General features: G+C 52.4%; 2 protein-coding genes across 2 annotated transcripts; both read left to right on the forward strand.

Annotated features, from left to right (window-relative positions):
• The first annotated feature begins 64 nt into the window (after positions 1-64).
• On the forward strand, positions 65-3249 carry CSUI_004905 (uncharacterized protein). The gene has a single exon (XM_068065086.1). It carries the CDS (start codon positions 1277-1279, stop codon positions 2561-2563), a length of 1287 nt encoding a protein of 428 aa, XP_067922932.1. The 5' UTR covers positions 65-1276; the 3' UTR covers positions 2564-3249.
• Positions 3250-12918: 9669 nt separating this feature from the next.
• Positions 12919-14534, forward strand: CSUI_004906 (uncharacterized protein). The gene has a single exon (XM_068065087.1). The coding sequence runs from the start codon at positions 13251-13253 to the stop codon at positions 13707-13709; it is 459 nt and encodes a 152-aa protein (XP_067922933.1). The 5' UTR covers positions 12919-13250; the 3' UTR covers positions 13710-14534.
• The last annotated feature ends 893 nt before the right edge of the window (positions 14535-15427 follow it).

The following is a 15427-nucleotide window of genomic DNA, read 5'->3' on the forward strand; positions in this document are numbered from 1 at the left end:
GGCGCTGGGACTTTGCCCCCGTGTGGCGTTAGAGAGCCCAAAGAAATAAAGAAGAGAACGTACACCCCCCCTCTCACACGGCTAGAAATGTCGAGGGGGATAGCACAGGGCTCACCATCATGTTTCCGAGTCCGCTTCCATGGTGCCTGCGTGAGCCCCTGTCGAACTCAGTTGTCCGCTGTTCGCTGCTGCTCGGTGTAACGCAGTAGCTACGCTTCTGCCTCGGCGTGTTTTTTTTAGTAGGGCATGTAGTACCACGAGCCTGCACGAATTCGTAAGAACAGTAGTCGGTGCTTCTTACTTTCGGTGCCGATGTTTTTACTCCGATAGTGCGATCGGGTTCGGAGGCTCACTTGTTGCTGAAGCTGAACAGCAGTTACAGTCGTCGCCCCGTGGCACCCTCTAAGTGTATCCTTTCGCCTGTGGGTTTCGGGGCCTGAATTGCCTACCTTGTCTGTTTCTCGGTGGTCAAAGTGATGATGCCGTTGACACACGGACAAGGGGACCTTTGGAGTGGGGGTGTCCCGCCCGTGCGAGTGTATGAAAGTTACAGAGTCTCTACTTTGTCATGGTGCCTTCACCCTTTCCATTCTCTACACCGTTCTCATGCGTACTAACAACCTGGCGGACCCGAAGGAAGACTCAATCTTCGAGAGCTGTTATACTTTGTTCTGTTGACGACGCACCCCTTCTTTGGTTTCGGAGTGTCCGAGGTGACCACACACTTGGCGTTGAAAAGCTTGATGGGTTTCCAAGGGATTGGAATTCTGGGCGTCTGTTTTCGAACTGGACATGGCACCCGTTTCGAAGTGTACTGTAGTCATGTTTCCTATCACAGCTCCGGTTCCGAAGCACTGAAACTCCTCGGAGAGGGTTCCTGTCTTTCGTGTGTCTGTTGCATGAGAGGAGCGCGGCTCAAGTTCTCGTGGGCGCTGAAGGAACCTTTCCGACGTCCGAGCAGCGGATGACGTGCGCTCTCTTCTTTATGTTTCCAATTTCAAGGCACGCGCAGTGTTTTCTTTGGAATCGTGTTCAGAAAGGTGTGTGCAGCGGAGGCCCTTTTAAGACTGCTTCTGGGTAACTGCGACAGCGGCTCACGGACTTTGAAAGTCGAGCAAGAAGAACGGCTCATCGTATGGAGTTCGTGAACGTCGAATCAAGAAAAAGAGCTATTTCCATCCACGGACGGGGGTAGGAGGCGAGTTAGCCGTGACATCCGTCCATTGTTGCATCCGGAACCCATTATTGTCCTCGGGTCTTTACGTCTTATGTCCGGATGAAGATGAACCTTTGGAGAGGGACTGCGCTTTTAGTACTCTGTAGCGTCGCAGGGGTGTTTCGGTGGCAAGTGGCAGAAGAGCCTTCACCTCTTTTTTCTGACGCGACGAGACGAAAAGGTGAACGGCACATTCATTCTCTGCGGCGGTCCACTGACACAATGTTGGGTGTCAAGATGGCGGTCTTGAGAGACGTTCAAGCACACCTAGATTGGAATTTCAAGTTCAATCTTGATAAAGAGGCATGGGCTGTTGTTACGAATCCTCTGCTAAGCAGATTGCAGAAAGATCAGAAAGTGCTACGCTTACTTCATACATATTGTCAGCGCGCGTTCGATCATGCTATGACTCGGTTGACGCTTTCTCCCAATGTCCCTCCTATACCAGTGGATCTGTATATCTCGAGAGTCGATAAAGTCCTTACTATCAAACATATGCTACACCCGTCATTGTTTCAAACGAGCCGTCCTGAGGTAGAGTGGTCGGGTGCGGATCGTACCCTGGTCCGTAGTCTACTCACTCCTAAAGGTAAAAGTCCGAGTTCTAAGTCTATACCTAAACCAAAGCCTCAGAAGGGCCCTCGGTGGTCACAGATGAATATACGATTCGTGGATAATCAAGTAAGGAAAGGTTTAGTAAAGGAAGTGGATGACGGAACGGAAGATGATGAAGAGCAGGAGGGGATGGAAGGAGAGAGTGAAGTGTCTCCGTCTTCATCATTGTTATCTTCGGATGAAAAATTGCCGGAGTCTACTAGGAGAGAAGAACAACACGGGGAAAGAAGATATAAGCCTTTCTGGGGAAACCCACGCAATCAAGCGTTACTTCTTTTCGCCTGCATGGTGATGGGTTTGATGGTCCTTAGACTCACCGCAGGTCGGCAACAAGAAGATGCTATACAAAGGAAGAAACTGAGGAGACAACAACATGCCTCTCAACAGCGAGCCAGAAAGATGCAACGGATGGAAAGAAGTGAAGCCCGCACGCAATCCAAATATAAACGAGCCGAAGCACCTGAAGATTTCTTTGGAATTTCTCCTCTCCGAGCGGCCAGCCTGTTGAGGTCCGTTCACAGGAAGAGAGTGTCTGCTGCGGATGACCATAAGACGGACCGGGACAGAGATGACACTCCGGGGAAGGTCCGCCGGTGTATGCGCCCAGCCACACAGAAGAAGACAATAATAGTAGAACAGCGAGTCCCGGGGTTTGACGAAGTCGAGGTGAACTACGTAGGGACGTACCTCAAAGACGAGACGAGACCACGATATGGACTCCTTGGAGACTGAATGAGGACGTGACAGGACAGTGACTGAGGGTACAGTCCGTTCTTTCATCATCATCAGCCCCGACATCAATTCCTTTTCTTCAAGTCGCCACCACACCGTCTCCAACAGGACGGGGGGTAGACAACGAAGTTTCAGGCAATAGCAAGGCAACTGAAGTGGGTTAGTAGTTGTTAGCTTGGCCTGTCGCGCGTCGGCTCAAAAAAGAGATTTTCGATCGATGATGATCGAGGGCAGGGGCGTCAGAATAATGCGCCATACGACGAAACCCCGCTCTGGTGGCCTAACACAGTCTTGTACAGCAGCAGTGTCCATGTCTTACCTGTGGCGGTGGTTTTACTGTAACGAGCGAGTTCATCAAAGTCATGGGGCGGAAGGCAGGAAGAGGGATGCGTGAGAGACCAACGGCCGCGCAGCAGGTGACCTCCGTATGAAAGGGCGACCTGCTGCTGTATGGTGAAGCACCAAGCTGACATAAAAATTGAACCCAGCCACTATTCGAATTATTTGTTTTCTTTTCCCTCCTCCCCGATTGACTGTTTTTCTTCTTTTCAATGGTGATCGCTGTTCACGTCACCAGAAAATATTGGTGGATTTCTTGTCTCGCCCGACGGCCGCAGATATAGTAAAAGATGATCAGTGCTACTCACTCTGCTGAAGAGAGAGCCCTCTATTGTATGACCGGGTATTATTTATCCTGCGTCAATCAGCTGCAGCCCTCCTATGCGTAGGAGCTTTTTTTGTTTCGTATTTCCCCCCTAGACCGCCTCTCCTTAGTAACCGTGAGTGGCAGAAGCGTGAAAGCCTTGGAAAAAAAAATGTGAAGTGACCGGCCGACTCTATCCATGTCAACGCCTCGGTCGAGTTGTTACCATAATTCAGGTGCATGTACGACTCTGTTACTTCTTTGGGCAGCACAGGGCGGTACAGTGCAAAGGGGCACAGACGCCAACCCCCCTGACCAAGAGAACAAAGTTTCTCGAGTAGTGATACTTGCAGTAAGATAGCAGTTGCAGACTCCCTTTGTCCCAAGCGCTCAAAGAGCAACACCGAAGTGAAGACGGGATGCACCCAGATCTGTTCTGTGAGGAGTGGGCGATGTCAGGTCTTTGCTGAGGTTCGCGTTTCTCTGGTAAGGTGTCCTCAAGGGCACTGACTGGCTCCGCATCAGGCATGTTCTTTCCGAACATGAAAGACCCGCCCTCTCATTGCCCAGGTACGTGTAACACCCTGTTTTCGGTTCACTTCTGCTCCTGAAACGCGTGGTGAGAGAGGAGGGACATGTATTTGAGACACAGTGACGACTTCGACGTGACTGCTGGCTTTCCTGAGTGATCAGAACAGTGAACGCTGAGAAAACGTACGTCTCACAAACTAAACTAGCGGCTACGAACGAAGCACTCCTCGCGCATGGTGAACCAGGCATCGGGAAGCAAACCTCATGGGCCGCGTGCGCCAATAGAACTAATCCTGAGGCCGCGGCACATCTGCCGCGTATGGCAAGACGGGTGGCTTCTCCCTTACCTCCGAGACTTCACACGCCACGGCCTTACGGAAAGGAAAAGAGTAAAACACCCTGGTCGCCTAGCTGGCAGCAGGCTCATCAAATACAACACAGAGCAATCCCTAACAACTCGCTTCCCCCCGTGCTAATAAAGACAGTTGGAAGCCCAAGCATCAGCTGTTGCAGTAGGCTTCATTTAAATGGTACGTGATTGATCACAGGGGCACGCGATTACGTACAGCGCCGCGGTTTAACCGGCGCCCTCCTGTTAGAACGTGCTCTTTCCGCGACGGCGGCAGGAGAAAAGACTATCGTCCGAAAGTTGCCAGGTGCATTAACGACTGAAGAAAAGCGTCTACGAGGTACGGAGAAAACAACCAAAGAAAGTGACTGGAGCTCTCCCGCGCATCCTCAAACGCGTTCACATCGTGCAAGCTCTCTGTGCGTCGCCCGTTCATCGATGCTGAGAGAACTTTATCAGTCATTCTTACTTGGCAACCAATCCATTGGCTCCGCTCTTCCCTTCACTGAACTTCCGCAACAGCAAATCAGTTCGATGTACGACAGCTTGATAAGAGAACGGGAAAGAGTGTTTGCCTCTTTATTTTGCAAGCAAAGCTGCGAGGCGCTAGTAAGGAGAAAGTAGCATCTAAGAAAGAATCTCCTAACCTTTTTGAAGGTCGCCAACGTTTGGATAAAGGGCGAACAGGCATAATGAGAGAACTACCTGTGGAAGGAAGGGTACACACACTCAGCCTCATTACTCGACAAAAGCTTATCCAAGGGAACGGGCAAATCCCTAAGAGGGGAGATGATGACTCCACTTTGTTTCTTCTCGATCTCTTCCTCTATTATGACTACGATGCTCAGATGGTGATAGTCTTCATCATGAGAGTGAAGACAACAACTTTCAAGTTGGAAGTACCTAAGCAAAGTCCTAGGCGTAATAGTGTCTTGTCTCTCTGTGTTCGCTTGTCGGCCTCTTCGTTTCAAAGGTGTCCGTGTAGTGATGCTTGCACAACACGGTTCCAAGGACGAGATCTAGACGTACACACAGCCCCTTCCATTCTCATGAAAACAGAAAGGTTGGGCAATGAATTTTCCAAGAAAGGGGTTTGAAATCCAAAGGGATTGCATTCTAAGGTAGTCATGTCTTTGACTGAAAGGGGGAGCTTAGAGAGACATTCCTCTGCGAACAAGTGGAGAAGAGGGGAGGGGTGCAGCACGAAGGTAGTAAAGATATGACTTCTCCTATCTGATCGTCGAGACTCTACACTCGAATCCAGTCTACGTGATCATGCGTACTACTACTCGCTTTTCTTTGGACTACCCCGTCAATGTTTCACTCCGGGTCTCTCCCTTCTGCCTTCTTTCAGGAGAAAAGAAAGAAATCTGTGAGGTGAATACGCAAGCCTCTTCTAGAAGTAAATGTAAGTGACAGCGCGCAAGTACTCACCAGCATCAACACGTATGAACTGAGTAGGTATTCGCATTGCCTGTCGAAGGTGGCTTAATCAGTGCTATTGCCGCTGTATGCATTGTAGAGATGTTCTAAAACACATAAGCTGAGCAGATAGACTGCAAGACAGCTAGGGGAGGAGTACTGTTCACAACTGTAGAATACCAGCTTCTTTAAGCTTTCAGCTTGAGTCCATTATATGTCCCTCTGTTAGAGGTCCAGTTGATCTCGGGGTAAGGTCGCGGAATGCTTCTGATGCGTACTCTCATTCTCCAGTCACTCACTTCTCATATGTACTCGCCTGAGTGTGTAACTACTCGCTTCTCATGTGCTCTTTAAACCTATAACTACCCGTTTCTAATATGTATCGCCGTTCTCTAAGTAGCGCATCTGACAGAATTCCAACTCTGTACCTGTCCGCCTCTTATATGTATTCTCCGTTCTATAACTACGTCCCTCTGAAGCATAGTCTGATTGTAAGTGCAAAAAGTCCCCTAGACAGGGTGAAGGAGGGGGGAAAGGTAAACATAACTGACAGGAGAAGATAGACACCTCGGTCATTCAGAGAAGAGAAGAAAACTTCTTGCGGTGCAACTCGTCTAGCGGCACTTTGCGTCGAGAAGCGAATGAGAGATCCAATCTCTCCATTTTTTTCTTTCTTGTGATATCACACGCTGGTAAAACAGTACGATAGCGCCTTGAAGTTGTGGAATTCCTAGGAGGAGCTTAGCCCTCTCTTGCAGTGTAACCCGCCTCCCGTGCAGGCCCCGCTGGAGCATGGTGCCTCGCAGGTCTTTGCACACGGCAGTGAGCCAGCGGGCGGCGTCATTTGCGCTTTGAATCTGACGTGGTTACTCAGCTCAGACGCGTACCTCGTGCAAATTGCCCGGGGCAATCGTTCCGCGGCGCGCGTTGTCCCGCGGGGCGCAGTTGTTCTGCGAAAGATGGGACAGTCTTTGACGGGACGGACAAAGTAGGGGGATCTTCTGCTGCTGCTTTCGACGCGTTGGATTTACTATACGGAGTGGGACTGACAATTCGACGTCTTGAGGTACAGTGACTGTGCTGCTGATAACCGAGGTCGCCACGTCCTCGACGCAATAGAGTGTTGTGCTGGCTCTTAGGAGCTAGGCCCGCGCGTGGCTCAGTAGCCAGCGGATCTAACTCACGCCGCCGGGATGGGAAACCTCCTGTGTACGGCAAGAACGGCCTTTGGCTCGGCCTAACTACAAGCGTAACGATAGGAACCTCGACGCCCCCTAGCCGACAGAGGAGGAGTCGAACGCCGAGACGGCGCCGGGCATCTCAGCAACGGTTACAGTGTGTATTTTCCACCACCCACTGGAGTCATGTTACACCCCGGAACGTTGCGTCAGAGATCGTGCTCAGGAAAGAACTCAAATCTGTTACGAAGATGTGCGAAGGCTACCTCTGCAGAGGGACTGAAGCCGATAGAAGTGCCCCCGGAGTCCGTTTCCTGATTGAGGTCGGTCTCTGCGCCGCCGAGGTGTCTGCATGACAATACCACCTTCCCTTTTCTGTACTGGCACGCATCTCCTGATTTGAAGGAAAGAACCAGGCATAGCGATCGAGGAGGTTTTACGCTGTCCGGCAATGGAACACGTCATGTTTTGACCCGCTCCATTAGTTCGTGCTGACTTGGCCCGTAGTGGAGTTCCTGCACTGCCCCTGGAGCTTCTAGTTGGATACCATATATTTGCAGGTGTTCTTCTGAGAGTACGCAGACTATGTTTTGTACTTTTAGTTTGACTACCGGCACACACGCACTGATGGACAGCCTTGTGGTCGACGAACCGGGCAACGCTCAAGGACTGTCATTCTACCACACGCTGCCCAATCTGCCCTGGAGGTTTTGTAGGATCAGCCGGACAACAGTTTTGGGGCTACGCTTCCTTGACCGAGATTGCCAAACCAATCCGCACATTTAGCTCTACTAATGCCTGTATTGCACGTGTGTGTGGCGTGCCAGTCCGTAGTGTTCGCTAGCCGCAATTTCTTGATACTGCCTGACAGGACAGAGGAAACCGAAAAGAACGCTGTGTTGCCAAGTTAACCGAAGCCAGTCATCCAGCCCCGTAAATCCATTTACTCACTAGGCAAGATACAACACCGACTTCTGAAGGTCGCCCATTTAGTCCGGACTGGAAAAGAAAATACGGTGAGGGACCAAGCGCAACTAGTTTCCTTCAGCAGGGGCCGCCACCCCCAGGTAGCCTCCTCGATGTCCGTTGCAGAGGGCCACCCCCTCGTCAACTTGAGAGTCCCCAAGTCTCCTTTTCCCACAGGTATGCGCTGGTGTGCAGCACGGCTGGGGGACCAGCAAGCAGGCCGTAGAAGCTCTGTCCTACTGTTCACATCTGGCTGGGTTCATCTTGGCAAGTCCGGTAGTCCACACAACGGAGGTCGTCGAAGACTGTTGCGCTCTGTTTCTTGCGCGCGTTATTTGCTTGCCACCAAAGGCCGGCGCAGAATCCAGCGGTCACACCGCAAGTGCTCACAAAGTTCTGTCACAATGGGGACCAAGCGTTTTTCCACTGTCGGCACCTTTTGATCATTAAAGAGCGGTAGCAGGTTGGCTGCGGCCTTCACTGTGTGTCGATGGGTGGAGCTTCAACTCTGCCCCTCCTTCGTCGCGCAGTCGCTGGTAGATGGGCAGAGCCTTAAGTCATCTTACTAGTTTTTTTTTGCCATGCAGGACAACACACTAGAGACAGGAGGAGCGTCGGGCTGGTCTCAAGGCGCCACGTCGGGGGCGGAGACACGGAAGTGGGGAAACCTCGAAAGCAAAACAGGAAACAGCTTCCTGCGGTCTACCGCAGATGTCCGTACATACAACCCCTTCTTCGAAAGAAAATACATAGTCAAGGATGCCTCTGTGCTCCCCAACCTGCCTTCGAGTCCGCTTCTCGTCAGGACCTCTCCGCCGTCTGGAAAACCAGTGAATGCGGACAACGCTGCAAAAAAAGAAATTCCTCCTTTGCGCCAAAGATCGCAGCTTGTCAGCGGCATTCCAAGGGCTCCTGGCCTTTCTACACTGCCTCCACTTCTCTCTACTGTCCCTCCTAACTTCCTCAGCCCACGGGCTGTACACGCCCTCGAGCAGCTTTCGAATGAACGAGTGGCAGCTTCTCGGGAGACGTCGCTAGAACTCGTTGAATGGACTGGTGCCGATTTCTCTCAGGAGAGGGAGGAAGGTTCTTCCCGTCTCAGCTCTGCTTGCATGGAAGAAGCGATCACTCTTTTTCTGGACGAAGAGAGACTTCTAGAAGATCTCGATAAGGTGAAGCCGGTGAACAGCCCGCTGACTAGCGAGTATGACGGCCTGTTACTTTCGCATTCTTCGCACTCGAAATCCACACTCCGGTCAAAAGAGCTGCAGAGCGGTTCAACAGGAAATGCTGACACATCGCCCTCTCCGGAACTGCAGTGCGATACTGCGACACACGGATTGCAAGTTGGCTCAGGGGAGAGCCGCAAGTCTCCATTGACGAACGGGGGGTCCAAGAGCCGAGCAGGGCCAGCATCCGCCCTGAGTGTTGGCGCGTACCACAGCGTTTCACTTACTAAGGTACAGCAAACGGAGGACAGGCGGCATGTAGTGCTGACAACACTCGAATGGGACCGTTTCAAACGAGTGGTGACAAACCTTCTATCTACAAATTTGAATCTACGTTCCAAAGTACGGGCCACGCAGCAGCACCTTCGGCATTTGGGTTACTCGGGCAGCCTAGAACAGACGGTAGCCCGTTTGAAGAATGAAGAACTTCAAATGCGTCGAAACCTCGCTACGCGCGAGGCCCATTTCGCCGAAGCATATTCACTTCGTGCGAAGCTTGAGCAGTGTCAGCAATCTCTGGCCTGTTTCAGACAGCCACTTGTCACGAGTAAAGAGCTGATTCATTCTCTGCAAAGCCTCCAAACCGTTCTCGGGAACGCGATCAGGCGAACGCGGGATACGCGAATATCTACTCTGGAATCTCCCGAAGATTCTAGGACTTCTACTGATTCAGACCCAGACGAGGACTTGCTGTCACCACGGAATTGGAGGTGCGAGGGTGGCTGCATAAAAGTGCACAGAGAAATACGGGTTGCAGCAAACAGATGCTTCATTGTGTCCATACACATTCGGTTGCCCGGGAGAAGACTGCTGAGTGGAGACGTCTGCAACTACCCCGGAACCCGGCCCTCGGAATTGGCCGCATCCACCGACGTGAGCCCCAGTGAAGCGGCCAGAACCGCTTCAGCACAAGAAGTGGATGGAAATCAAAGTGCCGCGGAAGGGAACAATAAAAGAATTGACGTCTGCCCGTACCCAGCACCGACGGGTGACGTGGGCACCACTGTTGGAACTTATGGAAAGATCGGCCATAACGGTTTCGCTCCATCAGAGGCGAAAACGTTGAGGGATTTGCACTGCGCCTTTCTTGCCCGGGAAATAGAAGAAGACATTAAGGATCAGAGCGCAGAAGTTCTTGTTGTCAGCTACGAGGCAGACACTGCAAGCGTGAACATCCAGACTTTAGAGCTGCGAGAGTTCCCTGCGCAGCCTGCGCCGTCGTTTCTCGAGGGACTTGTTAGACACGTCTGCTCGAATTTGCACCTAGACCGGGAAGGCAGTGGTCGCGCGGAGTCACCCAGTCGCCGCAAAGAGAAGAGCGCAGCCAGCCCTAGGATCTCGAGGGGAGAGTGTATAGGCATGTCTCACCATGCTGCTTTGAAATATCGGAAGCCCCGCACGAAATACCGCATAAATGGAGCGCGTGCTTTGACTCGGCAAGATGAAGCCGATGAATCCTTGTTGGACGATACAGTTGAGAGCTTAGTGTATTCTGGTTATCACCAGGTGACGGACGACACCTCGGGACCAAGCCACTTTTACGTGTCTTTGTACTATCGGCGGGCTAAACGCCATGTAATTGCTCGTCTCTTCAGTCCAAGATCTGCAGAGCTTTTCGTAGTCTGGGTTGATCTCTTTTACGCCTCTAATCAATACGAAAGGTTTCTTGAAGCCAATGCGACACACGTGCCTATTTCGCGCGCTGAGAAGTCTCCTAATAAGTCCAAGACTGAGGTAAAGATGACCTCCGGACTCCTTCGATTCATCGGGTCGCGGCTACGCCTGACTAGCAGACGAAAGGTCGTGTTTGCCACAGATGACGTGCCCAGGGAAGACGAAGTCACGCTCGATCCGCGCGGCGACGCAGAAGCTGATCATGTGGCCCCAGGCCGGCCAACGGCTCGGGGCCAGCAGCTTGGGCAAGGAACGGCGCAAGCAGAGCCTTGTACAGAAGACGCAGATGCACAAGTCGAAGCCTGCATTCGGCAAAGGCTCTTGGAGAGACTGGCTTCTTCTGGATCAGCATCCTATAAAAACAATCAAGGAACTCTAAATCTACGGCAAGCTCATTTGCTGGAGAGAACAGGGCCAGAAGCGGGGGCCCGCGGACAGCCATGTTTTGTGCTAATAAGCTCCAGCATTCCTCTCGCACTGCCTCGAAGCATATCGTTTGTTGTGTATGAGCCCACTACTGGGTGGTGTGCCGACAGTAGCTTTAGGCTGACAGATGGTCTCGAGGTGCTTCAGCGACGTCAACGAACGTTTCTTGAAAAGCTGCGCGTAGACCAGGCTACGCTGAGCAAACTCCAAGATGCAATCAGAGGAGGCGAGGTTACCAGCGCCCGGGCCTCGAAACTTGATGTACGGGGGTTTTCGCACGAGAACCACTCGCTAGCGGAAATCATAAAAATGGAGACCCCCGAGTTCGATGTTAGCGGGACCGATGGTACACGCGTGGCACCTTATCAGTATAATATTGACTCTCCGCCCAGTGACACCGCCGACGTTGGATTGGCCGCTTTGGGACCAGCAGCGTCGGGTCCCCCAAGTCCTCTGGCCGCTCAGAATTCCTCGAGCTGCCAAACTGAGACAGGGTGTAACTCGCCGGAAAAGAGTGTGCAGAGAGGGGAGAGTGCACGACTCCAAGAGACGAAGGTGCCGACCTTAACGAAAAAAGAGTGGATTGCTCTTCTGGGGGAGATTTACAGGGACCTAATTGTCACCAGCGATTCCCTCTCTCTTCCGGGTATTTCCCTGTGTTCTACGACGGTGTGCTCTTAGTAGGTTCGCACAGCGACAGCTGGCCTTCGGCTGGTGCCTAGAGCGCTGAAGTATGCTACATGCTGTGCCGAGGTTCTCCAGATTTGAGCTCGCCTGCCAGTGACCAGCAATTGCTCGATACTGGTTTCTTCTAGAATGCAGCGGAGTGTGCACCTCTGTTTAGGTGCTGTCAGTCTTACTTGGCGTGAACAGGCAAAAGAGCCTTGTCAGGCTCTTTCTTCAGCCGAACAGATCTTTCTCCTCGTCTTCTTCACAACTCTCGACTGTCTTGTTTGTTCTCAGTGGCCTCTTGTGCCGGCTAATTCTGTTTCGGGGGTGCTGTATTTCCGTCCTCTTTTCAAAAGCTTTCACGTCCTGCGCCGACGCACATACGGTGGTGGCGAGCGTGCGGGAATAGGAGATGGTCCGCAGAAGCAGGCTACTCGCAGCAGTAAAGACGTTTCTTGCAGCACGCAAGAGAAAATTCCTCTTCTGCCGCAAGTGCTTTCTCATAACCCGCCCCCCCGCGGCACTCTGTTTTTCCTCCCAGAGAGCCATGACTGTCTCGAAGGACACCTGGTACTGAGGCATCGCGAACAGCATAGAGATTGTCGCGAATCACTATTGCCTAAGCGTGAGCGCATACCACTCCTCTTCCAATACTCGCGACAGTCCTACTTTTGTTTGCTCTGGCTAAGGAACACTGGCTGCCTGGAGCGCTACTCAACCCTCCTGGAGGTCTCGGACCGCCGTAGGGTCTCACATACACGTGCGGCCTGCCGATTTCACAGCCAGGTGTCCCCCCCTGCTTCCAGTGCAACGGATCAGATGGCCCAATATTGACAAGGAAATCAGCCACCCTGAGGCAGGTAAAATATCAGCACAAACCTGCCAGTCTCTTTTGGAAAGATGGAGCTGTCTGCTCAAGACGGGAACATGACCGAACGAAGAAACAACAGTGGCAGCCAAGCGCCAGTCAAATATCAGATACACGACCATGAGAAATGTCGCTACGATTTTCCGGCGTACTACCCACTCCCGGGCTTCCGAGCTGAGGGGCTGACGGCCTGTACTACAGATTGCATCTCAAACAGACTCCCGACCGACTGTAGCCCTCTACGAATGAAAGTGATATGCTGTAATTGACTGTCGATGGTCGACTGTCGATGGTCGAGGTCTGTCCGCTAACAATACACGAGAAATAGGCTGGAGCTGAACGCGGTGAGCTGGAAACAAACAGTCGCGGGAGTGCTGCATGGCCGCGCCTAGCTGAGCGACCCGTGGCCCCTCTGAAGGGGGGACACCTAGTTCCCTTCGACGGAAGGGAGGGACACGCCACTAAGTTCTTGAGCCAGTTACATCAACGGTGCCTACCATATTAAGTTCCCTCCTTAAGAAGGCCCTGACGGGTCAAAGGCATGCACAAAAAATATCGTTCTCTTTTTCCGTAGAGTGTCCATTTGCGTCCGGCCGCGCTCCAACCCGGGAGTACAGCCGATAGTGCCCTTGCTCTCGTGGACTTCTCCGGTAGATCGCCCGCTTGGCGACCCCTTGACTTCGCGTGTTGTTTTCCTTTGCCCATCCGTAGTCTCGAGCTCGCCGAAGCATAATGGCAGTCCGGGCTGTTTCGTTGTGTTGTTTCTTTCTCATCTTTCTAACTTTGGCTTCAACTGGTGTCCGGGCCGGGAAAAAGGATGCAAAGGTCAAGTATCGTCCCAGTGCAGATGAGAAAATCGAACTTCCCGCGTCTCCTGAAGTAAAGGATCACAGGAGAGCTCAGGAAACGACTGAACCAGCAGCTGACGAGCAAGCCGCAAGCGAGCGTCTGAAAATGCGGAGAAGCTCACGCGTCCCTCCAAAGCGAGGACATCTGGGGTTATGGAAGCGAATCCCACGTCCTGTGAGAATACTGATTAACGCTGCTCTCATCATTGTCATTGTGGCTGCGTTGAGCAAGACCAGACAAGTGAAGAAAGGATGCCAAACGTGTATGTTCAAGCCGAAGAAGAAACAAGGTAATTTGGCGACGAAGGCAGGTCCGCTGAAGGCGAAAAAAGAACGGCTCTAGAGTACACAACGAATGGCCAAGAAACCACGGAAGAGGGGAGGGGGGTCAAGGGAGGTCGGCTGAGGGGCTCGTGCACACGAGGGCACGATGCTAGATATAACCTGTCCGGGACGCCCCGAGCGTCACTGGTAGGACATGCACTGTTAGGGCGGGAGCAGGAATCACTACGGTAGGCAAAGAAAGTGGAATCCGAGCACTGCACGCTTGTGCGACTTACAGCGCCCGAGGGATGCTGGAGAGGGTGCACGACTGGACCTCGGTGGGAAATGAGCTGATTGAACCGGCAAGCGATTGTACTAGAGACAGTACTTGTATTGATGCAGCTGTGAGATGCACCGGAGAGAGGCAGTCGATAGGTGCATTTGCGTGCCGCGTACTACCAGGGAATAGGGAACTCTGCAGAAAGCCTTTGTAATCTGAGCTGAAACCGGTTTCCCATTATCTGAATAAAGACGTGAGTAAACCCCCCACCGGGTAGCCTCAGTGGAAGAGAGTCTTGTATTCTTCAACTGATCATGTATCCGTGGGGGTCTACTGAGGGGAACGCCCCTCATCCGCAGGGGATGCGGAGGTGACGATCCGTAACAGTTTCTTCTGGACAGCAGCGTCGTCAGTAAACGCCACAAGGGGAGGTCCTTAAAAAGGCTGTCGGTACGGAAAAAGCTTCTCTTGATCTGAAGAAGTTTCATGATTCTGAGCGTTGTACTGTATCCTGGCCAACTGCCCGTGCAACTATGTCAAACAGCGATTTTTTCTGCGGAACAGTCGAATTTCAACGCAGAAGACAGACCATGGTCCTGACCCAGACTGTTAGACTGTTATCCTATTCATCTTCTGGCGGGCAGTGCCCATTCGGACTCCGGGGTGTTCCTCCTCCAACGTTGACTCCTTATAATGACTCCTGACAATGGCACACCTCGGAAAGACCGCTACAGCACGCGTCGCTGCACGGAGGAAGGCAGCTCTCGTGCTGCGCTTAGCAATGCTGAGCCTTGCGGCTTCCAACCAGAATCCCTCGGGTTAGGGGTTTCATCCATCAAAAATCCCTCTGCTCGTTGTAGTGAGCACCGTAACGCTTCCGTCAAGTTTGAAAGGTGTTGTGTTTGGTCTCCTGTCAAACGGATCGCGTAGTAGTTCTGGTAGGAAACAGCAGGAATCGTTTGAGTGTGACGCCCTCACTATTTGAGTTTTCAACTTGAGAAGAGACGCTATGGAGGCGACCTGGAAGAGATTGGTGCGAACCAAGTACCTCTGGCCGTAATGCGGGAGAGCGTGCTCGTCGGAGGCTCGCACGGTCCAGCACTGAGCTTTATAGCGGGTGCTGCTTGGGAGGCGTGAGGCAGATTTCGCAACGAAGCGCTTCTGCGCCGGGGAAGCAGCGTGGGGGCCGCGATAGAGGACATCAGGAGCACCTAGCACGTGCAAGGATACACCCGGATCCAATGTGAAACCGGGTTACATCTCCGCATTGGACCGTACACACGCAGTAACTGCTCACCAAGGATTGTGATACAAGGAGTGAAATCGGGTAGGCATTTTGCTCCAGAACCCCGGCCAGCTCCCAGGGGTTCTGCCTCAAAATTCGGAAGTAAGTACTGCCCGTTCAAAAAAAGGTGTCTGGATTCTACACGTCGGAACTCTCATATAGCTTTGCTTGCTCCCCGCAAACTAGCAGAGATCCAGACGCCAGAGGATCCGCTCAGCTGGGCTGTCGGCGG

Source organism: Cystoisospora suis (assembly GCF_002600585.1).
Source record: "Cystoisospora suis strain Wien I chromosome Unknown contig_2348, whole genome shotgun sequence".
Classification (NCBI taxonomy): domain Eukaryota; phylum Apicomplexa; class Conoidasida; order Eucoccidiorida; family Sarcocystidae; genus Cystoisospora; species Cystoisospora suis.

Bases quoted from the DNA above. Each gene is read 5' to 3' on its own strand.
- CSUI_004905 (XM_068065086.1), top strand. From the start codon at position 1,277: ATGAAGATGAACCTTTGGAGAGGGACTGCGCTTTTAGTACTCTGTAGC.
- CSUI_004906 (XM_068065087.1), top strand. From the start codon at position 13,251: ATGGCAGTCCGGGCTGTTTCGTTGTGTTGTTTCTTTCTCATCTTTCTA.